General features: G+C 34.3%; 1 protein-coding gene across 2 annotated transcripts in view; it reads right to left on the bottom strand.

Annotated features, from left to right (window-relative positions):
- The window catches only part of mipol1 (mirror-image polydactyly 1), a 97033-nt gene that overhangs the window by 8927 nt on the left and 61477 nt on the right, over positions 1–26629 (bottom strand). Inside the window, exons 12-13 of one of the 2 annotated variants that reach the window (XM_051132649.1) lie at positions 15658–15749; positions 1255–1437 (exon numbers count right to left, since the gene is read on the bottom strand). In XM_051132649.1, the coding sequence (XP_050988606.1) occupies positions 1255–1437; positions 15658–15749 (275 nt within the window). Of the gene's footprint in view, positions 1–1254; positions 1438–15648; positions 15750–26629 lie in introns of both variants that reach the window. The other variant, XM_051132648.1, reaches the window with a different exon arrangement.

Here is a 26629-nt window from a genome sequence, read left to right on the forward strand (position 1 = left end):
CTCTGTAGATATATTTTTCATGTCTGTAAGACAAGTATACAGGGAGCTTCAAAGTTTCACGCTCAAGTTCACAGCAGAAAGCGCATTATGTTTGCTTTCACTATTTTACAAAAGCACAACGTTTTGTTGATATTGTGAGTGCACACAAATAAATGTAGAGTCTTTACAAATTCAAAAGATTTATTACTTTTATCTGTATGACCAAAAATGAGTATTTTAAGAGCAAGTGACCACACAGGCACCTTTATCTGTCATGCAGTGAGCACGCTACTGTACACACTCCGCAAAGACACTTTAACAGCGCACATTTTACTGTTAACATTGATTGAGCTGCCAAGTAAAGTTGTTACTACAAACATCTGTCAGATGAAAAGCCAAATTAGAGTCAATGAATAATAGGTGAACGTTTAGATGTCCTGCCCGATGTACTGTATTACCACACAGACCAGCCGTTAAGGATTTGTCCATCACAGACTGTGTGATTTCGCCACTTCATGTGGATTTAAAAAAAAATAAAAAATTTGTGACTAAGTGACTAAGAAAATTTTGGTCAACCAAGCCTTTTCTCGTCGACTATTAGGGGGCAGCCCTGGTGGTAAGTGAAATTTTCATGCACTGTAATGTAACAGGCTACCACTAGCAAGGGGCTAACCATGTTCCTTTAATGGCTCCATAGAATGCATTATCCGTTTTCCGTGCCTTTCCAAATACAGATTCACTATTCAGGCACACCCTCATGTTTTTAAAAGAAAACCAAAGCTGTATTTATTTGGTCAATGATACAGTAAAATGGTAATATTATAAAATATTATTACAATTTAAAATAACTGTTTTCTATTTGAATATATTTTTAAATGTAATTTATTTCTGTGATGGCAACAATGAATTTTCAGCAGCCATTACTTCAGTCCTTAGTGTCACATGATCCTTCTAATATGCTGATTTGCTGCTCAAGAAAGATTTCTTAACATTATATATTTTTAATATATAATAATTTAATATATATATAATTTAATAATATTTTTGTGAAAACAGAATACATATTCAGGAAACCTCTGAATTGTAGTGTATCACGCTTTCCATAAATATATTAGAGCCACAAATTTCTGAAAACATTGGTTATAATAATAAACCTTAAAAAACAAAACAAAAATCTAATCATTCCAATATTCCGACCAGTAGTTTAACACGGTTTTGGTGTGTTGTTTTAAATTTTCCGGTGTTAAATCAGAAAGTGCATGTGTCTGTACTCACCTCTGCACTTTCTCATTGGCCTCCCTCTCTCTCTCCTGGGTCAGACACAGCTGGGTCTGAGCGCTCTGAAATTCTGACGTCAGCTGCTGCAGACGGTGCAGCAGGGGCTGAATCTGGCTCTGGCTCTGGCTTGAGGTGGCTGGAATGTCCGGACTGGTCTCATCAGACTGATGCTTCAGCACACTGAAAACACAAAAGCAGTTTTGATACATAATTATTGATAGAGTCAGTCATGAATTAACAGCGTTTACTTGGCTGCTTAAAAAAGTGTTACTATATCTTAAGTCAGTATTATGTCAGCTACTTGTATATTTTTTGATGATTGCATTTTAAAATGTTTTGTTGCTTCAATAAATTATAAAACGGCTAAGTTTATAATACTTCTAACTGTCAAAAGTTTACCGTATTTAAACTCATTCAGCAGAATCCTGCACATTTTCCACTTCGTTAAATATAAAACAATGTGAAATCAGGCACAGATTAGGCAGAGGCCAAGTTTTGGATTTGAAAAATAACAAACAGTAACATAAACTCTAAAATCTACATTTTAATCAACACTCTATAAAGTGGTGAAATTTATTTGCTAACTTTTATAGCTATATTTACCCGATTTAACCCATAAAAATTTACTTTTGTTGGTAAAAATTAATGTATTTATGTTGATTCAGAGATATGAGCTAATTTTTAACTTGACCTGTTTAATTATATGTTTAGGTTACTGTTTTCAGTGCATTCTAACAAATGCAGTAGGCAACATAGATTATGTGATTGTTTATGAATTAAAAAAATATTAACTAATATGAACTGAACTGAATTGGTAAGTGTGTTAATTTCCAAGTAATATAAATTTTAATGCATATAAAAACGACAAAAGTACATATCTTTGTTATCCATTGCACACTTCAAAAGATCCTCGGGAAAGACAATCATCAAAATTACAAGAACAATATAACGGCTGACTGACGGTGTAGCATCAGGCTCATGTTTCATAAACCAGAAGGAGAAATGCCAATGGTCAAATTTCTTACACAAACATGAAACTTGACCCAGACACAGCGAGAGTATGCTTGCAGTTTACCTGGAGGTGGGAATCATAACTCTATATCAACAGACACATCTAATATTCAAATGGAATGTCAGTACAAGAAACAATATCTGGGGCTAATAATTCCTCAGAATGTCAGCGGAATACATTAGCGCTCTCACAGCACTGCATCCAACTTGGGGTGAAATTCAGACAGGTGTTTTTCAACAAGCCGTGAGATAACGAGGGTCAAGATAAACACAGAAGGGTAGAGGCGACGATGACAGATTCATATCAGTCTAACCAATGAACACACGAGCAGAAACTGTCAAAAAAAACAAATCGACTTCATGAGAAAACAGACGTTTTGAAGAATAATCATTTCTAATGAAAACATGATGCAGCTTTCCTGTGCAGAACAAAACCACCATAATGCTGTTATGTGCTGCCAAGGCTTTGCTATATTTGACATGGCATTTTACGTTTCAGGTGATTGCGCTCATAAAATGCCTATGCCAGTGTGCAAAGATTGCAGCAAGCAGGTTGTGTGCTTTCAGAGCTGCATCAGCAATCAAACTACTGATATTGTGATAAACAGAATTTATAAATATTTAAATATTTTTAATGTAAAAGCAGCTGTGGCTGTTTGCATCTTGAAATTGCGAAGCTTCCGGTGTAACTTTTTATTGCTCATCAGCTGGAAAAAAGTCATTTTGAAATTGTTTTTGATATTATCGTTATAATTGTAGTGTGAACTCTGGTATTTTTTACATTTAAAATGATTAAAAAAAAAAAAAAACGTTTTCGTTTTATCGTAATAGTTTTAATTTTCGTCCTTGGTGTGAAGGGCCTTAAGTTGCACGATTTGAAGTTTCATTCACAAGACGTGTCATTCACTTCAAATTATTTTACTTTATATTGCAAATTGGTATTTGTTATATTAACTTATTATTATAATAATGATAAAAAAAAACTGGTTTATAGCACAACTGTGTCCCTGGACCACAAAACCAGTCTTAAGTAGCATGGGTATATTTATAGCAATAGCCACAAATACACTGTATGGGTCAAAATTATTATTATTTTTTTTATGCCAAAAATCATTAGGATATTAAGTAAAGATCATGCTCCATGAAGATATTTTGTAGATTTCCTACTATATATCAAAACATACTTTTTGATTAGACCCTTATGACTGTTTTTTTGGTCCAGGGTCACAAATAGTTTGACCTTTTACTGCACTTTCTTATTCTTCAAGTCATTTAACTATGATTGGTAATAAATCATAAATCTTGCTTATTCAAAGAAATAGATTTCTCATTCTTGCAAAATAAGGTGGGTAGACTTCCTTGGTTGGTATGTGGTTACTTACTGTACATCTAATAGATTTTATCACCTGTTTTATCGTCCGTCAAACAAAAAGTAATTTTCCCCCCTCTCAACAAGCCGAGATATTATTTTCTATGCTTAAAGCAGGGTTGCCAAGTCTGTGTTTTTCCCATGGAATTGGGCTACTTTTACACTGTTGCCACAGGTTGATTTTTCCCCCATGGGTTAATGGTTTGACATATTGCTTAAAGTTTATTTGACTGAAATGCTTGTACTGAAATATTTTGTATTCTAGCAATGATAAAACTTTTTTGTGAAGGCCACTGGTAAGGAGCCCTTGAGCTGTGTTTTTGATCATTAAGATATGTGACCCTGAACCACAAAACCAGCCTTAAAGGAGAAGTCCACTTCCAAAACATAGATTCACATATAATGTACTCACCCCCTTGTCATCTAAGATGTTTAAGTCTTTCTTTCTTTAGTCGTAAAGAAATTATATTTTTTGAGGAAAACATTTCAGCATTTTTCTCCATATAATGGACTGATTTTGTGCCCCGATTTTGAACTTCGTAAAGGCAGTTTAAATGCGGCTTCAAACGATCCTAAATGTGGTTGTAAACGATTCCAGCTGAGGAAGAAGGGTCTTATCTAGCAAAACGATCGGATATTTTAATTTAAAGAAATACAATTTAAATGCTTTTTAATCTCAAACGCTCGTCTTGCCTTTCTCTCCCTGAACTCTGTATATTCTGATTCAAGACAGTTAGGGTATGTCGAAAAACTCCAATCATATTTTCTCCCTCAATTCTAAAAAACATTTCAAAATCATTCCACATCGCTGCAGAAGTTCCGACCCAGTCTTTGCACAGTGAACATGCAAAGAAAATCAAACACCCTTAACAAAAAAGGTAAAACAGCGATATAGGACGATTTCGAAGTTGAGGGAGAACATGAGATGGGAGTTTTTTCGACAAACCCTAACTATCATGAACCGGAATAAAAAGAGTCCAGGTAGAGTAAGACAAGCGTTTGGCATTAAAAAAGTATATCAATTGTATTATTTTTATTAAATAACTGATCGTTACGCTAGCAGCATTTGGGATCGTTTGAAGCCGCAATTTAAACTGCATTTTGGAAGTTCAAAATCGGGGCACCATATCAGTCCATTATATGGAGAAAAATGCTGAAATGTTTTCCTCAAAAAACATAATTTCTTTATGACTGAAGAAAGAAAGACATGGACATTGTGGATGACAAGGGGGTGAGTACATTATCTGTAAATTGTTGTTCTGGAAGTGGACTTGGGTATTTTTGTAGCAATAGCCAACAATACATTGTATGGGTCAAAATTATCAATTTTTCTTTTATGCCACGGATCATTAGGATATTAAGTAAAGATCATGTTCCATAAAGATATTTTGTAAATTTCCTACAGTAAATATATCAAAACCTAATTTTTGATTAGTAATATGCATTGCTAAAAACTTAATTTGGACAACTTTAAAGGCGATTTTCTCAATATTTTTTAATTATTATTGTCAATTATTGTCCTATCCTAACAAACCATACATCAATGGAAAGCTTATTTATTTAGAAAATTGACCCTTAAGACTGGTTTGTGGTCCAGGCTTGCATATTGGTTTTCAACAGTGACTATAAAATATGTACTTCAGGTATGGGAATATTTGGGATATGTTCATTGGGAAACTTTTGTTACGCAGACCTGGCAACCCTGGCTTCAAGGTGCTTAAAAAGCTGCCAACAAGCTGCAGAGGAATAATATGCTTTAATATGACACCAATAGCATGGAGATGTCAATATCGATTCTAAATAATGATGACACCTGCTCCCCTTTTCATTCAAGTAGAAAGCAGATGAACGGCTGTAATAACACAGGTACACCGCGTTCACCTGCCACCACAGACATACAGAAAACCACAGTGCGATTAAGTGGGCATTCATATTAGCCAGGGAAACAATGGATTTAGTACAATGCCACGATTAGCTGACAATACAAAACGTCCGTCTGGCTCGCATGCCTTGCATGTGTCTATAGTGACAGAGACATCAAAATTGATTGGCAGCAGCTTTTGTCTTTTGGCTGCATGTTGTTGCCCTGAAGTCATATTACTCATTCAGTCTTGCTAATTAGTTTCAGGAAGGTTTGCATGTCAGGTTCTTCCTTTATTTTTTTATTTTTTCTAAGGCAGGAGGTAATCAATTCTGATGCGATATTGATGGTTGAGAAAGTGATGTAAAGTTGTGTGCTTTGTTTAATTAAATGCAAACATATTGGGTACAAAGGTCCAATGACAGTGACAAACAAGGGCAGAGAAGCATTGCCACACTATGGATTATCTTATCTAAGTCCGCCCACCCCCCCCCCAGACAAAACTGGTCCATCCTGGTCCCCACTTTATGAGAATCATTACAGCAGGATATATGACGTTCATGTCCCGCTCAGATGCCAGTATGATGTTTACTACACAGAAACTGTGGATGGATGTATGAAATCATATGTGACCCTGAACTACAAAACCAGTCATAAGGGTCAATTTTTTGAAACTGAGATTTAGAATAATCTGAAAGCTAAATAGGCTTTCTGTTGATGTATGGTTTGTTAGGATAGGACAATATTTGGCCCAAGATACATCTATTTGAAAATCTGGAATCTGACGGTGCAAAAAAAAAAAAAAAAATCTAAATATTAGAAAAGTTGTGCAAATGAAGTTCTTAGCAATGCATATAACTAATCAAAAATTAAGTTTTGATACATTTATGATAGGACATTTACAAAATATCTTCATGGAACATGATCTTTACTTAATATCCCAATGATTTTTGGCATAAAAGAAAAATCGATCATTTTGACCCATGCAATGTATTTTTGGCTATTGCTACAAATATATCCGTGCTACTTATGACTGGTTTTGTGGTCCAGGGTCACATATGTGATTATATGACACTCTTAAAAATATATGTTTCAAAAGGATTTTCTGAAGCAATGGCATGCAAGAACTATTTTTGGAACTTTCAGTGAAAAGTCTTTTTAAAATTAGTGCATATTTTAATATTCTGAAGAAGCACTATAAAGAACGTTTTGTGCAATGGAAAGATTGAATGGATGTTGAATGTTCTTCATGGAACCACAGGTGTAAATTAAGAACCATTATTTTTGAGAGTATCCATACAAAAATTAAAATTTGCTGAAAAATGACCTATACTCAGACCACAGATGTGAGTTTTCTCATCATCAGAATAGATTTAGAGAAATGTAGCATTACATCACTTGCTCACCAATGGATCCTCTGCAGTGAATGGGTGCAGTCAAAATGAGAGTCCTAACAGCTGATAAAAACATCACAATAAGTACACAATGAGCAATCCACACAACATCAATTAACATCTTTTAAAGTAAAAAGCAGCATGTTTTTAAGAAACAAATCCATAATTAAGACGTTATAACTCCATAAAGGTCACTTTTGGCTAAAATATGAGTCTATAATCCATCTAACATTCCCTCCAGTGAAAAAGTCCATCGCCTGTTGTCCTCTCACATCAAATCACACATTTGTTTAGAAAGGCTTTGGCCTCTTTTTGTTTGTAAAATGTATTTGATCTGTGCATATTTCTCTCCTGATTCAGACGAAAATCAGGACTTTATCCTTAAGCTTGCTCAGTTTGAAGTTTAATGCTCTAATAATTAATTTATTTAGTACAAATATGTAGCTTTTCACTTCTCAAGTTGTGTGGATTACCTGTGGATTATGTTTTTATCAGCTGTTTGGACTGTCATTTTGACGGCACCCATTCACTGCAAAGCATCCATTGGTGAGCAACTCGTGTAATGCTAAATTTTTCCAAATCTGTTGCAATAAAGAGAAACAAAATCACCTACATCTTGGATGTCCTGCATGTGAGAAACTTAAGCAATTTTTTTGGGCGAGGTCAACTATTTCTTTTAAGTATGAGCAACAGTAACAATGACTAGATATAAAAGAAATAAGAATAACTCGCCTTTAAATTCTATTCAGCGCATTCAACCAAACATATGCTACTCGTTAAAAACAGTGTATGTTGGTCTAGTTATAAAGGTTGCCAGACAGACGACCTGAGAACTGTGTTAAACATTAACCAGAACCGTAAGATACCTGATCACAGGGGTGGGATCCCAACGAACCTGCCCTCTAACTCTACAGGCCAGTTAAACATTAACGCCACCACAAAATGCTATCAGATGGGAAATGTAAAATAACCTTTTAATAGAGAGCATTTATCTGCAGGCAAAAAAGTACATAGAGACCGCAGCCAAAGCAGAGACAGACATTCTACTGACAGGTGTCTATAGCAACCTGATGTGGACGTAAACTAACTAGCAACCACATCCCACTGTCAGCCATTCCTAACACCAATCACTCATGCTGACAGCTGCTGATAAAGGCCGTGGTTGTTTCAATACATCTCGTTCCCTCAATAGAACACAGAAATATGAGAACACACCCAATGGCGAACACAAACACCAAAGTTGTGATCACTAGTTCATGAAAAAAAGGGAATTTCTAGCGCTGAGCCTGGGTAGGAATGCTGCTGTGCGTTTGGATAAAGCAGCCACTGCTTGCTGGGAGGGGTTCCATGCAATCTACAAAATGTATTTTGCTGCACAGAACGGCGAAGACGGCTAATGCAGCGGCTGCAGTTTGCTCTGTTTTGGGGATAAAGTCTGTTAATGCCACAGGCGTTATAAATATCACATAAATTCAAAGTTTCCATCTAGCAATGTGGCATAACTACTGGTGTTATCAACATCCAAGGATTTCCGAGAATAAGTAATTTCAGCTCAATCGGCGGGGGTTTGAATGAAACGGGGAAAACACAAGAAAATGGAAATAAATGCCACTGATAATCAGTTCGCTGAGAGATGAATGATTAGAAATCTCTGTAAAGATCAGACAACTTGCTACTGTGTTACCTCATATACAAAGTTAATAATAAACACAAATATCAAACACCAAAATGAGAGAGAGACTCCGCAACAGACCGTGGCTCAAACGGTTTATACATGTATGTATACCATTCATTAAATAGATCAAAAATGACAGTTAAAATTGTGGAAATTTCAGCTGAAAATGCAGCTTTACCATCATAAATTAAATTAAAAACATGTATAAAAATTAATAAAATAAATAAATATACATTATATACATCTAAATCTTGGATATATATGTATATATGGCTCAAATCGGTTTGTATATGTATGTATACCACGCATTAAATTGATAAAAAAAAATTACAGTAAAAATATTTATGTTATAAAAGATTATTGTTTCAAATAAAAAAATGTTTTTTTTAATTCTGCTAAAAATGCAGCTTTTTCATCATCATCAAAAAAAAAATAAAAATAAAATAAAATAATATATATATACACACATACATACACACATAAATATATATTATTATATATTACTATATATAATAATTATATACACACACACACACACACACACACACACACACACACATATATATATATATATATATATATATATATAATGTGTGTGTTCTTTTATTTTATTATATATTTGTATTACATTTATTATTGTTTAATTAATTGATTATTGTAATATCACTAAATATGTACTAAATATTTCAAAAGATAGAAAATTATAAATTTTTATATTATAAACTAAAACTATTTATATTTTATATTTTTTATTTATATGGAAATTATATTATATAATGTAATGCATATTACTGTTAACAAGATATGTGTATGTATATCAAAATCAAATTCAAATAAAAAAAAAAATCCTTTGATTAAAAATTCAGCTGGAAATTCAGCTTTGCCACAAATTAAATTAAATATATACAAAAATAAAATAAAGACATTTATATTGTAGATTTCTATTTCAAATAAATCCTGAAACATTTGTTGGAAAACTCAGCAAATAATTCAGCTATGTCATTACAAATAAAATAAAAAATATAGAAATAGAAATTATAAATTATAAATATGTTATATATATATATATATATATATATATATATATATATATATATAGAAACTATTAATATACATGATATACATAAAAGGTGTTGATGATTTTTGATGAACATGTCTGGGAAGGCTGTTTTATGTTTACAGGTCAGTTTAGGATCATTTAGACCAGTGGGTCAGATTTAAAAGATCATGTGAACAACCGAAAAAAAAAAAAAAAAAAAAAAAAAAAAAAATCAGGTTTGAGCTGAAAATCGAAACTGGGCTCTTCGGCTTACGGCGTAGTGTAAGAGTATTGGAAAAAGAGAGCTCATGTATGTGTACGTTGTATCTGCTAATGACTATCGAGCTGCAAGTGTTGACAGGTCGAGCTGTTAGCATGTGTGATAATGAGTGATCACTGGGGAGTTGGACCGTACGGGGACCTGTGGTGTTAATACACGTCTATCCAGCACTGCCTCCCTCCTGGCTGACGCTCAAACAAAGCACCTTAAACTCACAGTCTAACCTCTCCTTCACCGGCCGGCCCATTAAAACAACCCACCCCAGGTGAACAAAATTGCCTAAGTGTTTCTCTTTATCAGCGGGGATCGCTGCACTATTCGGAGCCAGTTCTATCAGAGCCAGAGGATCACGCCGCAGACATTTTTTTTCCAACCACCCCATTCTCTCTCTCATCTGTTCGCTGCCCTTTCATGTGACACAGACTGTCTGTTATCCTAAAAGACACAATGGAGGTGGTCGGGCAATCCTGAGAGCAAACACACGCAGCCATACTCTGGCCTTTGTTGGGCCTGGAGGATTCTCCTTTTAAAGGTTCAGCGCTGCAGCCACATTGGCAGGGGCTGGGGACCAGTGCTGGACGCTCACACAATGCAGATTGTCTGACGAAATACAATGTGTTCCTTCTCCTCCTCCTGCTGGGGCAGACAGAAAAGACTACAAGACAGAGAACTCTCTTCTCAGATTAAGTGAGTTTGGGTGTGTAGCACCAAACACTCACAGCCGCTCAAGTGAATTACTTTAGTTTTCAAAACAAGCAGTTCTGAGCACCAAAATCATAAACACACCAAAAGATGTTTATATTGGTTCTTTGGAGGTTAAAAAGCTCAGATAAGTGTGTAATGTTCTGGATATTTTTTAAGGAACTAAAGAACAGTTCCTAATGGACCTAGTTGAATTTATTAATATATGTTAATGAATTAGATACAGTGACCTAGCAGTAAACAATACATTTTCAGTCCTTAAAAAATCTAGTTTAATGTTAATTTGAAATGTATACAAAAATGAATGCTTTTACTCAGCAAGGATACATTTAATTAATCAAATGTGACAATTGAAACCCTTATTATTTTACATAAATTATTTAAATAAATTATAAATAAATTTAATTATAATAAATAAATTATATTTCAAATCATTTTATTCTATTTTAAACAAATGCTGTTCTTTTCATTTTCAAAGAATCCTCATAAAAATAATTTTTTATAAAAATCTATTAATTAGAGATGCCTATTATTAAAATGTAATGAAAAACAAATGCTGTTCTTTCTATTCATCAAAGAATTCTGATAAAAAAATATAAATTTGTATAAAAAATCTTTTAATTAGAGATGCTTATTACTAAAATTTAATGAATGCTTATAAAAAGTCTCAAGGTTTCCACACAAATATTAAGCAGTACAAATGTTTTCAACATTGATAATAATAAGAAATGTTTCTTGAGCAGCAGATGAGCATATTAATATGATTTCTGAAGGATCATGTGACACTGAAGACTTGAGTAATGATGCTGAAAATTCAGCTTTGCATTACAGGAATAAATCTTATTTTAAAATGTATTAAAAAGAAAACAGATATTTTAAATTGTAAAAATATTTCAAAATATTACTGTTTTTACTGTATTTTTTATAAAATAAATACAGAAAATAAACATTAAAAATACCTAACAACCCCAAACTTTTAAACAGTAGTGTACTATTATTCATTTTCAGTTGTCCATAATACATTGACAATAGCAAATTTATCTAATTTAAAATGTTAAAATATATTAGTATATGTATAAATTAACATGAATGTAGATTAATACATGCTGTTAAAAAATAAAGAAATTAACTGAACAAACTGAACCTTATTCCAAAGTGTTACCAAAAGTTCTCCTGTGGCATGATTGGTTGGTAAAACCCTTTTGGAGCGAAACACAAACATGCAATCATGCACAACGGATGCGGAAGAGATCTAAGATGTGACAAATGCAAATTCAAAGTCCTTGATACACACGGATGTACATCTCAGTGAAACCGGATACAGCTCACTTAACCAGCACGACCAGTTTACGAGCCAAATGTATTTACTCCATGTCGTCTATTAAAGCCGTCTTCAGTGACAGATAAAGCCCAAGTAAAGCAAACAAGCCCTCTGGCTGGAAGACAAGAACCGAGGAGGGCGGGTCTGCGGTAGTCCATCACGACCACTGGGAACGGTTCGGTTTGGTTATTTAAGACCCCGACTATCATTTTGAATAAAACCTTAAATAAGCAAAGAGTTCAACTCGCAGGCCAAAACAATCAGATGTTAGGTGGTGCTGAAACGTTTGCGGTCGGTGCCTCTGGAGGCTTTTTTGCGCAGCGCGGACAGACCTCTGACAGCGTCTGCAGGAGACGTGGCTCGAGATCACAACTTCACAAACGCTCCAAACCTTGAGATCATGAGTTTGCGGTCATCTAATGACTCACTGCACTTAAGTCAAGCAATTTATTTTTCCCTGGGCAAAGCAAACAAAACACATAAAAGCCAGTTTCAATGCTCATAATCTGTTATAAAGCTGGACGATGATGACTCGATGCATGATGCATGCTTTCTGCTTCAAACAGAAGCACGGGGAAATAAGGTGAAATGAGGGTCTTTTAATTAAGAAACTTTTGTTATAGAGAAACCTGCTCAGTAACAACCATTCTAGTACTGGCTATCAAATACATGACCAAAAGGAGCTAAACAAGAAAAAAAGGTTTATATTGTTTACTAACGTACCTGCACTCTTACAAATTGAAGGTTTAGAAAAGAAAAGGTTTCATAAAACAACCATTTTCCACAAGTTGATATGATTCGTTAGGGTCTTAATGAGAAGTCTATAACATACTTCGGTTAAAATTTCTTAGTGGTAGTGTAAAAACATCATTCTTACCTTGTCAAAATCAGCCCTTTTCAAAGCGAGCTGTTTTGTTGCATTTGCCTTTAAATGCTAATGAGCTCTGCTCACCCCGCATCTCTCTTCTGAGGGCTGAAGACCCGTTCTGTTTACTTTAGCTGCATTTAGCCGCAAAACTTGCTAACTAGCACATTATTGGGTAACTGCAAGGCGATTTGCAAAGATGCATAAAAAAACCCTTGCACTCACTTCTGCTGTAGATGAAGCTGCATCACGAATAATTTGCATGAATACAGACACATTTATGTAGATCGGCAAAAGCATTTCCTTCAAAAACTAAAGTAGCGATAATCCTCTGCGTCTTCAGCGGCTCAGATGTTGGGAGTAAATGACTACTGCTCTGTTAATTATTACATCTAACAACAAAACACCTCAATTGCTCAATCAGAGAAATTTTTGTCTTCCCCTGCACCGGAGTCGAAACAATGGCCGTCAGAGCTGGACTTTTCACAGCTCAGTCAGGGCGGGTCTAAGGTAAGACGGTCATATTAATCAACTATCGTGGAAGCGGCCTTTGTTGGTGTGACGTCACACTGACAAGAAGCTAAGAATGACTTGATTTGAAAACGGGGATATTTCTTATAAAGATTACAAAAATACCACTGGGTGGAATTTTATAATAATAGGGTGGCTGTGTACACACACTTCCAACACACATTTATGTTCAAACAACATGTAAAAGTGAGTTTTGCATCCAATGACCCATTGTCCGTAAGTTGATATGATTTGTTAGGGTCTTAATGAAAACTCTATAACATACTTTGATTTAAATTTCTAGGTGGTAGTGTTAAAAATACCCTTTTTACCTTGTCAAAATCAGCCCTTTTCACAGCAAGCTGTTTTGTTGCATTTGCCTTTAAATGCTAAGGAGCTCTGCTCACCCCGCCCCTCTCTTCTGTGAACTGACAAGCCGTTCTGTTTACTTTAGCCGCGAAACTTGCTAACTAGCACATTATTAAGAAAGGCGATTTGCAAAGATGCATAAAAACCCCTTGTACCTACTTCTGCTGCAGGTGAAGCTGCATCACGAATGATTTGCACAAACATAGACGCATTTATGTAGATGGCCTGGCACATTTCTGTATTGTATAAGTATTGTTAATCCTCTGCGTCTTCAGTGGCTCAGATGTCGGGAGTGAATGATGACTGCTATGTTCATTATTACATTCAACAAAACACCTCAATCACCCAATAGGAGACAGTTCACAGCTCACTCAGGGCAGGTCTAAGGTAAGACAGTCGTGTGAATCAACTATCGTGGGAGCGGCCTGGGTTTTTGTGACGCCACACAACCAAGAATCTAAAAATGGCTTGATTTAAAAAAAGGGGATATTACTAATAAAGATTAAAAATGTATCACTGGGTGGATTTTTATCATTATAGGGGTGGTTGTGTACACACACTGCCAACACACATTTATGTTCAAAGAACATGTAAAAGTGATTTTTGAATCTGATGACCCCTTTAAAAGATTTTTGTTGTAAGTGTGAAGACCATTTTAATAAACTAAAAAATCTTTTCTGCTACAAAGAGCTTTTTGTACAATTGAAAGGTTCCATTGATGTTAAAGGGATAGTTCACCCAAAAATGAAAATTACCCCATGATTTACTCACCCTCAAGCCTAGGTGAATATAACTTTATTCTTCCAGATGAGTACAATTGTAGTTATATTAAAAAATGTACTGGCTCTTCAAAGCTTTAAATGACAGTGAATGGGTGTTGAGATTTTGAAGCCCAATAAAGTGCATACATCCAGCATAAAAAAGTGCTCCACATGGTTCTGGTGGGTTAATAAAGGCTTTCTGAAGCAAAGCAATGCATTTGTATTTAAAAAATACAACAAAGAAAAACCAGTCTCATCTTGGTTTATATCGAAATCCTTTTTGAATTTCGAATTTCCTTTACAAATCCTCGTTTTGTACTTCTAATTTGTGACCAGTGTTTTGTTTTGCTTTCTCCACTGCGCTTTCACATTTTTTACTTCTCACCGCATATGCTACGCCTACGTCATCCACTGAAATTCCACTCTATTGTACACGTGTGTTCGACAGTTAGCGGAAGCTAGAGATTAGAGTTTATGAAGTTTTAATTCTAGATATTTTTCTTACACAAACGCATAGCTGCACTTCAGAAGGCTTTTATTAATCCCTTGGAGCCATGTGGAGTACTTTTTATGATGGATGGATGCACTTTTTTGGGCTTCAAAATCTCAACAGCCATTCACTGCCTTTATAAAACTTGGAAGAGTCAAGACGTTTTTAATATAACTCAGATTTTAATTGTATGAAAGAAAAAAGTAATATACACCTAGGATGGCTTGAGGATGAGTAAATCATAAGGTAATTCTCATTTTTGGGTGAACTATGCCTTTAAATGTTCTTAAAGGAACCACAGATGCTAATAAAGAACCTTTACTTTTGAGAGTGTAGGTAAACAATGTTACTCATAGTCTTAACCTTAGATCACCTTATGCATATTGCATAAAAAAATAGAAACTGCCTTCGTGTAGTAAACTAGTCAAAAGTCTGTTTCCAAAACTACTTCCAGAATCCAGAGATGATGAAGTGGACTATCTAAAACAAAGCCTCGCCTCTGGAATGCCATGCAAATACTTTCCCTTAATTCCTGCACTAACACCAACACGTTATCCGTCACCTGAGTTGTTATAAGCCTCCAGAACACCTTGCCCTGCACCTTTGTTTATTTGCAAGTTCACTGAAAACTTAAGGCATGTCAAAGCAGGTTCATGCTCCACCACAACTCAAACAAACTTTAAAACTCAACAAGTGAGTGGTTTAAGGAGTCATTTCTATGCAGTATTTGGTGAGGTGTTTCACCTGTGATACCTGCGTAAGGTTTGCAGCTCCTCTTCCAGTGTGTGACTGTGCAGCAGGGCTTTATCTCGTTCTCTCTGGGCTTCCTGAAGCTCCTCCTCAAGCTGTGGAGATTGGAGAAATGCATGTCAGATCATATCAAGCTCTGTTACAACACACTGTTCATGTATGGACAGCTCAAATGAAAGAGCTAAAGCTTTAAGAAGAACAAAGGAGAACAACACAGCCAATATGAATTTTATCAATAGCAAAAACCCTCCACAAAAATACTGAAATTTACTTTATTGTCTCCCAAATAAACCTCAAAGAAATACAAAGAATTTAATGAGAATTAGCGTAAAGTCAGTATGAGTTTTACTAATAGCAAAATAAAAAAAAAATATATATATAGATATATAAAAAACTACAAAAATAAATAATTAAATAATATATATAATATAAATAATATATAGTTTAAAAATAAATAAATACATTCATATTTACTATTTTGTTCCCTAGCCAAAAATACATTATGCATTAAAATGCTGAAATGAATACATAATATTTATGCATATCCATATTTTCTAACTGTGGAACTGACAATGAGAAACTTGTAAAGTTAATTAGCCAAGCAGGCATGATTTCTCACCAATCCAGTCCAAAATGCCCAAATATTTAATTATTAATTGCTTGATATATTGATCTATTCAAATACTTGAACTACTTCAAATATTGATAATAATAATAATAATAATAATAATAATAATAATAAAAATGTTTCTTGAACAGCAAATCAGCATATTAGAATGATTTCTGAAGGATCATGTGATGCTGAAGTTTGGAGTAATGATGCTGAAAATTTTAGCCTTGATCACAGGAATATATTACATCTTAAAATATATTCAAATAGAAAACAGTTATTTTAAATAGTAAAAATATTTCAAAATGTTATTGTTTTTGCTGTACTTCAAATCAAATAAATGCAGGCTTGGTGAGCAAGGAGACCTCTTAAAAAAACATTAAAAATCTTACTGTTCAAAAACTTTTGACTGGTAGTGTATGATGCAAATCAATAGTTGTAACAATAATTCATCAGTACACAAATGCAAGAGAAACACAATTCATAATATGATGCAGGTATGCGCCACATTTTTAGTGTTGCCGTGCAAGCGCTATTGCGTGCGTTAACCGCCACGTAGAGCAAACCGGTTTAATGAAGAGCAATCAAACATTAAATAACATCATATCATAGTTATGGTCTCTTTTCATTGTTTCTTTACTTAAGATCAGGCAGAATCCAACTTTTATTCATCGCCAATGTCAGACCGATAACCATCTGAACTCCAACTGAACTTCATTCATTCGTGTGCACACAAGGAGAAACTCTGAGTCTGAGAAGGATCCAATTGACTCTATTGTCTCCTAACTCAGCACCTACTCAGCAACGGTGTGTCGTGAGACCGAGGGATCCCTGGGCCGGTGGGTGCGGGGAAGGCCGGGTAAACACCGTCCCCTACCTCTCAGGGCCTAAACCTGCGGCACAATAAAGCCCTTGCTAATGACCTGCCGTTGAAACAGATGTATTGATGGGCTCATCCTATCAACAGCTGGGCGAGCAGACAGACACAATGGAGACTGTCTAAACAAACATGACAACCTGCGCTACTGTAAAGGCCTGCAATATACTCCTGAGAGACGAGGGAGGACAAAGACAGAGAGGGTTTGGAAGATAAACAGAGGGGTAAAGACAAGAGAGGGGTTAAAAGAGGATCAACGTGTCTGTTTTCTGTTAAAGAAATAGTTTAGCCAAAAATAAAAATCTTGCCATTTACTGACCTCCATGCTATTACATACCTGTATGTCAAAAGGAGAACTAAAAGAGGACATTTTTTTAACCTTCAAAAAAGACAAAAAACTAAGCTATATTCAAAGTGTTCAGAAGTCATACAAAAACTGGAAAAGAAAGATTTTCTGCAAAAACTGAGGTAAACGGTGGCGTTTTTCATTCAAAGTAATTGTATTACATCAGAAAGTGTAAAACAGAGCATGAGACGTGAATTACGTTGTAAAAAACAATGAGTCAACTTAAAATAATTTGTTATCCAGCTGCCTTAAAATTTTAAGTTTAGTCAACTCAAATAAGTTTAGTCACCTTGAAATGTTAAGTTGTACTAAGTGACAACTTAGATATTTGAGTTGATTTAACTTAAAATTTTGAGGCAGCTGGGTAACTTACCCAGCTTTTAAGTTTAACAAACCAAATTTTTGGTAAGTTGTCACTTAGTACAACTTAACATTTTGAGTTGACTGAACTTATTTGAGTTGACTTAAAATTTCAAGGCAGCAGGTAACAAATTATTTTAAGTTGACTCAACATTTTATTTTTTTTTTTATAGTGTAGACTCTAAGTCCACAAAAATACGCCCCAAGGTAATGAAGGAATATACAGATTTTTTCCCCCACGCATTGCATTGTGTAACATTTTAGAATTAGAACGATTATTAAAAGTATAAAACTTTACAGTCATAGTTATCACTATAATTATCAGCTTTAGTGTGAACTAGCCTTTAATTGTCCCGCTTTTTAATGCTTTTTATCCCATTAGTTAAGCTTTACAGTAAAAATCTTAATATATGTGTTGTCATATTAAAAAAAAAAAAAAAAAAACAGCAGCTCAGATCTTCATCAAAGTGTGTCTGTTTGTGTTCCACAGAATAAAGAAAGTCATACAGGTCTGGAATGACATGATGGTGAGTAAATAATGAATTTGTTAAACTATTTCTTCAAATGAATGCAAGACTTGGAGTTATCAAAAAGCGCTGGAGATGAATGACTCTACAGCAACTTTTGCTATACTCTAGGGTTTGTTGAATTGAGGTGTGTCATTGATAGGGCTTGGAATTTTAACAGTTTTCTTCAGAAATACATGAATGCTGTCCGTGCCTTATCTTCGGGGTGTATCATAAAGTGTGATAAAGCTTGAAAGCTTTCATCCTACTGGATGCATTGTCTGCAAAACGCATTCAGTGTGGCACCTATTTGAAACTGAGCAGTATCTTATCAAGATGCACTGGATGGGAGTTTCAATGGGAGTACAATGGCCAAAATCTGCAATGTAGTAAAGTATTTTAAGAACGTTTTGGTAACAGTCCCATTAAATTCTGAAAACATTATTTTCGAATGTTCTCTGAACATTTAAAACGTCCAGTTTTTAAGTGTTTCTTTCCCTTGATCATGTGTACGTTAGAAAAAAAACTTTAAGGAAATGTCCCATTGCATTCCTACTAGACATAAAAATAACAATTAAACAAACAATAAAAAGGTTCCAAGAGTGATGCCAAAATAGTCAGAAAAAAAAATAAAAAATAAAAAGTATTTTAAGAATGTTTTGCTTACATTACGAAAATGTTATTTTGGAATGTTCTCTGAACATTTAACGTGTCAATGTTTTTAAATGTTTAAAAAACGCTAGACAAACTAAAATAACTAACAATTAAGATGTTTCAAAAAAACATTCCATGAATGATGCATAATGTTTTTTAAAAATGTGTTCTAACAACGTTTTGCTAACGTTCCAATTAAGTTAGAAAAGCTTTTTCTGGTTATATGGAAGTTAGAGAAAGCAATAAAAGCATAGTTCATGAATGAAAAATGAAAATTATGTCATTAATTACTCACCCTTATGTCATTCCAAAGCCACAAGACCTTTGCACAAACACAAATTAAGATATTTTTGATGAAATCTGAGCTTTCTGATCCTGCATAGACAGCAATGCAACCACCACGTTAAGGCCCAGAAAGGTAGTAAGGACATCATTAGAAATAGTCCATGTGACATCAGTGGTTCAACCGTAATTTTACAAAGCTACGAGAATACTTTTTGTGCATAAAGAAAACAAAAATAATTACTTTATTCAACAATTACTTCTTTTCTGTGCTAGTATTTGTACCATGACGCATATGTGTGCATTTCTCTGATTGAAACGTGAACATGGTATTACCATTGCTGTCTATGCAGGGTCAGAAAGCTCTTTGATTTCATCAAAAATATCTTAATTTGTGTTTGAATGAAGATGACAATGAACGAAGGTCTTATGGGTTTGGGACGACATTAGGGTAATTAATGACAGAATTTTCATTTCTGGGTGAGCTATGCCTTTAAGGGAACTTTCCATTTTACAATTCTGTAAACATTATGGGAATGTTACTTTTCTAAACTAGTCGGTAGTAACATTTAAAAAAACGTTAAACAAACTAACAATTAAAATACAGTTCAGAGAAACATTCCATGAATGATGCATAAAAATGTTTTCATGCCACCATTTTGACAATGCTATATATAACTCTGAATTAATGTTCTATTAATGTTATTGGAAAAGTAACTGTTTGTAACCGTGCCTGAGAAAATTCCCTGTTAGCTGGATGAGCACATATACCGTTACATACCTCTGATGCAGCCTGTGATTAAAAATCTTCAACTGCAGTCTAGACACAAATGCAAATACAATCTTTGCATGCTATAGATAAGTCTGCGTGCATTCTTAGCACAACGCATGACTATAACGGAAGCAGGCCTATGACTCGAATGCCCGGCGCATTCAAATCCCCGAAACACTTTTAACCATAAGTGCATGCAGCTTCCGCTGGTGCGGCCCCAATCATTCTAATTACTGGAGCGCAGGTCTCGCAAGTCAAAGAGAACATCAAAAAGCCTCAAACCTCTAAAGTCAATATGTACTTTTCTCCAACAGGGAGGGGAGCTCGACTTCAAAGCACAATTCTTTTAATCTTATGTATTTTATCAGCATTCATTACAATATTATCCAAATTAGGTTCCCAGAGTAACGTGTTAACCTGTAGAGATTAAGCTCTGCAAAGGAGGGTCGCAGCCTTGACCTTTATGAGCGAGCGTTTGGTGGGGCAGAGGTGGGCTGGTCGTGGCCTTTCTGACCCAGTGGGGAGAGGAGGATGTGATGGAGGTTATCAGCGGTGTCACAGTCCGCTCCGCTGCTCTGACTGGAGCTCATTTAAAGCTGCACGACCTGTATCATGTCAGAGGTCACTGAACGCTGTCACTTATAAGTGGTTGTGCAAAATGTTAGGTCGGACATTATCATGGAAAACAGAATTTTTATTGCTCTTTTGAAATGCACTTTAAAATTAAGCTAATTGCATTTAATGTAATTTACACTATAATGCATTCTCATTTAATTGCAATTAACAGTCAAAAGTTTACATACTCCTTGCAGAATCTGCAAAATGTTAATTATTATAAATAAGAGGGATCATACAAAATGCTTGTTATTGTTTATTTAGTACTGACCTGAATAAGATATTTCACATAAAATACGTTTACATATAGTCCACAAAAGAAAATAGTAGTTGAATCTATAAAAATTACCCTGTTCAAAAGTTTACATACACTTGATTCTTAATACTGAGTTGTTACCTGAATGATCCACAGCTGTTTTTTTTGAGACCCTTATTTGTCCTGAACAGTTAAACTGCCTGCTGTTCTTCAGAAATATCGTTCAGGTCCCACAAATTCTTGTTTTTTTCAGTATTTTTGTGTATTTGAACCCTTTTCAACAGTGAGTGTATGAATTTTGAGATCGATCTTTTTTTACACTGAGGACAACTGAGGGACTCATATGCAACTATTGCAAAAGATTCAAACACTCACTGATGCTCCAGAAGGAAACACAATGCATTTAGAGCCCGGGGGTGAAAACTTTTGAACAGAATGAAGATGTGTTCATTTTTCTTATTTTGCCTAAATATCACTTTTTGTTCATTTAGTACTGCCCTTTAGAAGCTACAGAAGATACTTACATGTTTCCCAGAAGACAAAACAAGTTAAATTTACCCTGATCTTCAAATTCTAAAAGTTTTCACCCTCGGCTCTTAATGCATTGTATTTCCTTCTGTAGCATGTGTGAGTGTTTGAATCTTTTGCAATAGTTGCATATGAGTCCCTCAGTTGTCCTCAGACAGATCTCAAAATCATACAGTCATTGTTGGAAAGGGTTCAAATACACAAAAATTAAAAAAAAAAAAAACAAAAGAATTTGTGGGACCTGAAGGATTTTTTTTTTTGAAGAACAGCAGGCAGTTTAACAGTTCAACACAAAATTAAGAATCAATAGTACGTAAACTTTTGAACAGGATCATTTTTTTTTTTAAATCATTATTTTCTCCTGTGGACTATATGTAAACATCTTTTATGTGAAGTATCTTAAAGTCAATACTAAATTAAAAAATAACATGCATTTTGTATGATCCCTCTTATTTTGGCAAAATAATTAACATTTTGCAGATTCTGCAAGGTGTATGTAAACTTTTGACTTCAACTGTAAGTGTCTGAAAATCTTACATTCAGTTAGCACTTAAGTATTTTTTTTTAAGTATATTATTTCTGTAATAAGTACTCTTTTTAAAAGTACGCTAAGGCGTACTTCTTTTTTGCACAAGGGAAACTGTTTGCTCTCAGATTACACTTGCACTAAACGCATAAAAGTCTCTGCTAAACTGCTAAGCAAACTACTAATACCTAGTCTAACTGCTGTGAAAGTTTAAACATTTTTCCCATGTAACAACTGTGTACTGGACTCAACAGCCGCTTTATTATAAGGACTATTCCTGTGAAACACACGCACCCTTCTATATTTCCGAGCCTGTGTCACCTGATGATGTCTGATCAAACATATTCAGTTTGACAGGACAGAGACAAAAGACTCGCATCCTCGTCTGACAACAAAGAGCTCAAATACATGAGAGCCGTCCTCCACAGAACACACTCATAAATCTCTCTCGCACAAAACAGCAGAGATGATGCCAATGGCTTTAAAACGCCTATAAGACTTGCAACTAAAACATCTGCTAAGAATTGCAATCTTTTATGCAATCTTTATGAGGACCCACTATCATTTATTTTAGAGGGAATGAAACCAGAACATAAAGCAGGTCAGATTGAATGCATGATCACCAGGTCTTAGTTATGTTTCCATCACTCAGTTTTTATGCATATTTTGAATTACTGCATAAGAAACGAGTGATGGAAATGCCAAATTTTGAAAGAAAGTCCCTTAATTCACAAACAAGTTTTACACTTGCTTAAGATGGTTTTTGACAAAAAAAGGGTTAATACACATGTTTGCCGAATAAATTCCTCCACGTGCATCAAAAAATTCATGTGACTTTGTGCTAGGGGATGGCATAATTTCACTAACCACAGCAAATAAAACGGTTGTTAAACTCATTCTAAAATGCCCGAGCAAAGTCTGTCGTCAAAGAATTTCTGTATAATTATCTCCCAGAACTGTCTTACATGACTGCGTTCCCAAACAGCAAGCATTTGCCCTCAAAAGCAATGATGGCATTTATTGTGTTTCGTTTGCTCAATCTAAGGCACAGGTAATTTATTACATATGAAATCTGTTACATTCAGTGGCTTCTTCTACTTTCTTAGAGATATTTATTGCCAGTTTATCAGGAAGTTACAATTTTGTATCTTTTGACTTGTTGGATGGAAAAACAATGCTTATTTGCAAATGTTTTATGCGAAATTCCAGTTTTAAGCATAAGTTTAAATCGCAACTTTGGATGGAAACCCAGCTAATGTGTGCTGTTAGGCCACAGCTTAGACATAAAACAGAGAATCAGCTGAAAGTTCACCCAGAAATGTAAATGCTGTCATAATTAATTTACCCCCATTCCAAAACTTTATGAATTTCTTTCTTCTGTGGAACACAAAAATATTCTGCGAGATACTTTTAATTCCTTTTATAATGTTTACTCCAGTTATCCAACTGTTTAATTAATTACACAAAAAAAAAATAAAATAAAAAATAAACATTAATATATATTAAAAAAAAATTATTTTAGGAAAATATACACTTATATTTAATATATACACTTATATATATATATATATATATATATATATATATATATATATATATATATATATATAAAGTATATATATTAAATATAAGTGTACATTTTCCTAAAAAAATGCAAAGCAAGTAGACCCAAACTTCAAATGTCAATTAAATAAATAAATAAATAAATTTCCAACATTTATATATTTAAATATAAATATAGGAAAATATAGTTACCTGAGATTGACCACATTTTGAATAGTTAAATACAATACCAATCAAAGTTTTTGAGCAGTAAGATTTTTAATGTTTTTTTAAGTCTCTTCTGCCCACCAAGTCTGCATTTATGTGATCTAAAGTATAGCAAAAACAGTAAAATTTTTAAATATCTGTACTATTTTAAATAACTGTTTTCTATTTTAATATATTTTAAAATGTAATTTACTCATGTGATTTCAAAGCCGAATTTTTAGCATTGTTACTCCAATATTCTGATTTGCTGCTCAAAAACATTTATTATTATTACTATGTTGAAAACAGCTGAGTAGAGTTCTTTCAGGTTTCTTTGATGAATAGAAAGTTCAGAAGAACAGCATTTATCTGAAATAGAAATCTTTTGTATGATAACAGAATATAATGTTACAAAAGCTTTTTATTTCAGATAAATGCTGATCTTTGGATCTTTCTATTCATCAAAGAATCCTGAAAATATGTACTCAGCTTTTTAAAATACTGACATATATAATAACAATAAAAAATGTTTCTCAAACAGCAAATCAGCATATTAGAATGATTTCTTAAGGATCATGAGACACTGAAGACTGGAGTAATGATGCTGAAAATTCAGCTTTGAAATGACAAGAATAATTAAAATTTAAAATATATTCAAATAGAAAGCAGTTATTTTAAAATAGTACAAATATTTCAAAATCTTACTTTTTTGCCATACTTTGGATCAAATAAATGCAGGCTTGGTGAGCAGAAGAGACTTCTTTAAAAAACATTACAAATCTTACTGTTCAAAAACTTTTGACTGGTAGTGTACAGTACGTGTGTTATTAGATTCATTGATTAAGTTCAATTCGGAAGAGTTACAACAAGCAAATGACACTCATTTCATTGTTTTCTATAGGACAAAAGCATTTAGAGAACAGGGTCTATCAAAGTCAAAAAAGCACCAGTTTATATAACTAGACTGATATACTTAAAATTTGTTCATTCAATTCCATATATTCAAACTTGACAAGATGTTGATATTAATTCACTGGTATTAAATCTGGCAGGTTTGAATCCACACAAGTGCAAATGAGATTTGAGAGCTACAGCTTCTACCTTGTGTTTCACAGAATAATTTCAGTATCTTCAATTTAAACAGAAGTTGCATTTTTGGGGAAACTAACAGCAAAGAGGCAACTAACAAGACAACATCAAGATAACATTATCCACATTTAATGAGGGTCAGAGCAGATGAAACCAATGCGGGCCCCGCAGAAGGAGTTAAAGGTGAGGTCTGGCCAGAGCGATGAAGGCCTAGAGAGTGATGGGGGCAGGAGCAGGCGTGTGAGATCACTTCACTGCTGTCAATGCACAGAGAAAAGCTGCAGAGCAAACACAGGTGGTTCAGAGCGAGGGCAAAGCTCTTTACAACGAGCCCGTCCACATCCCCCACTCAGCATTTAGAGGGACTCGCACGTTTTAAACTAAAACCAGCCGACGAATCGGCATATATATGAATCTGTAATATGTTAATATAAGCTATTTCTAACCATTACAGACTAACTGCAAATCAACAAATACCAAATTTTTGGCCACTTTGGTCCCTTAATGAACCTTGTTTTCTGTCAGAACATTCCCAAAAGGCTTTTCTTCCTATAAACAAACCTGCTTTCTTTGCACACACACATACACACACATTTTAAATTATAGTCAGGATTTCCTGCCTACAGATAAAGAGCCTAGATGAAATTAGCAGATTGTTTTGCATGTTCTAAGTCTAATTTGGAAGAAAGAATCTGAGAAATTCTGCAGAAAACATTATTAAAATGTGTTAAACAGTGCTGAAATTGTAGCTAAATAACTCAAAACGACAGATGCACACTGATTAAATATGTACCTGATAATTACTGCATTTTAAAACACACGCACACCCTACACATATTAGATTTTCAATTAGACATTAGTTAGTCTGTATTTTTCATTGTAGGTCATTTATACTGTAGGCAACTGGTGGCCACAAAGATAGCAAAACCTGATCCACAATAAAGCCGTAAGATAAATTTAGCGTGCCGGCTCTGAACGGTTGTTGAACAGGTTCTTTTACATGCGCTGAGGTGAAAAAGAGATCGAAGAGGTAAGACAAGGAATAGCCCCGGGTGCTATCAACTGACAAAAGTCACGAGCCAAAACACATTTTGCAGGTGCTTTGCTGTTCTGATGAAAAACAATGATGAAAAGACAACAAACGCAAAATACGCCCCTAATTTCCATCTTAATTGAATAGAGAAAAAAAACTGGCCTATCTTTGATCATTACTTTCCTGATAAAAAAAGAAAATAGAATGGCTAACGTTTTCTATCTCTAAAGTGCATGGCAATTAAAAACCTAGAAATTAATCATCCAAACGCAATCCCTGAAAGTTAGTGTGAGCTAAAAGCTAAATATAAAGATTTGAGATGGAGAAATCTTTGCTCATCATCTTAAACTCAATTCTTTTTTCTCCACCCTGCAGATTTTCTCGGGCTTTCTTTAAAGTAAAATGTCAATCGATAAGTGGAAGTCCTGTTCATTTTTAAATTGTTTTGTGGATATGTTCCTGGCACTGTTGACTAATTTTACGACAGCTGTTCCCATTTCGTTTTAAATTAAAAACCCCGCTCTGTAATCCCAGGAGTCAATCTATAATTAAGGGGATTTATAGAAAAACCAAGTGCTACATTAATAACAAAATTTAATATATTTCTTAATAAGCCATCAGCCGAACCGTCTTAAATGTGAAATATAATTTTTTTTTTAAATCTTCAGAAAGCTTTGCCTGGAGACAGACTGGACCTTTTTATCAGATTATAAATAATCATTATTTCATATCTACCGGTAATCGTTGCCATGTGGCACAGTTGCATCCCAGC

Source organism: Labeo rohita, chromosome 17 (genome assembly GCF_022985175.1).
Source record: "Labeo rohita strain BAU-BD-2019 chromosome 17, IGBB_LRoh.1.0, whole genome shotgun sequence".
NCBI lineage: Eukaryota > Metazoa > Chordata > Actinopteri > Cypriniformes > Cyprinidae > Labeo > Labeo rohita.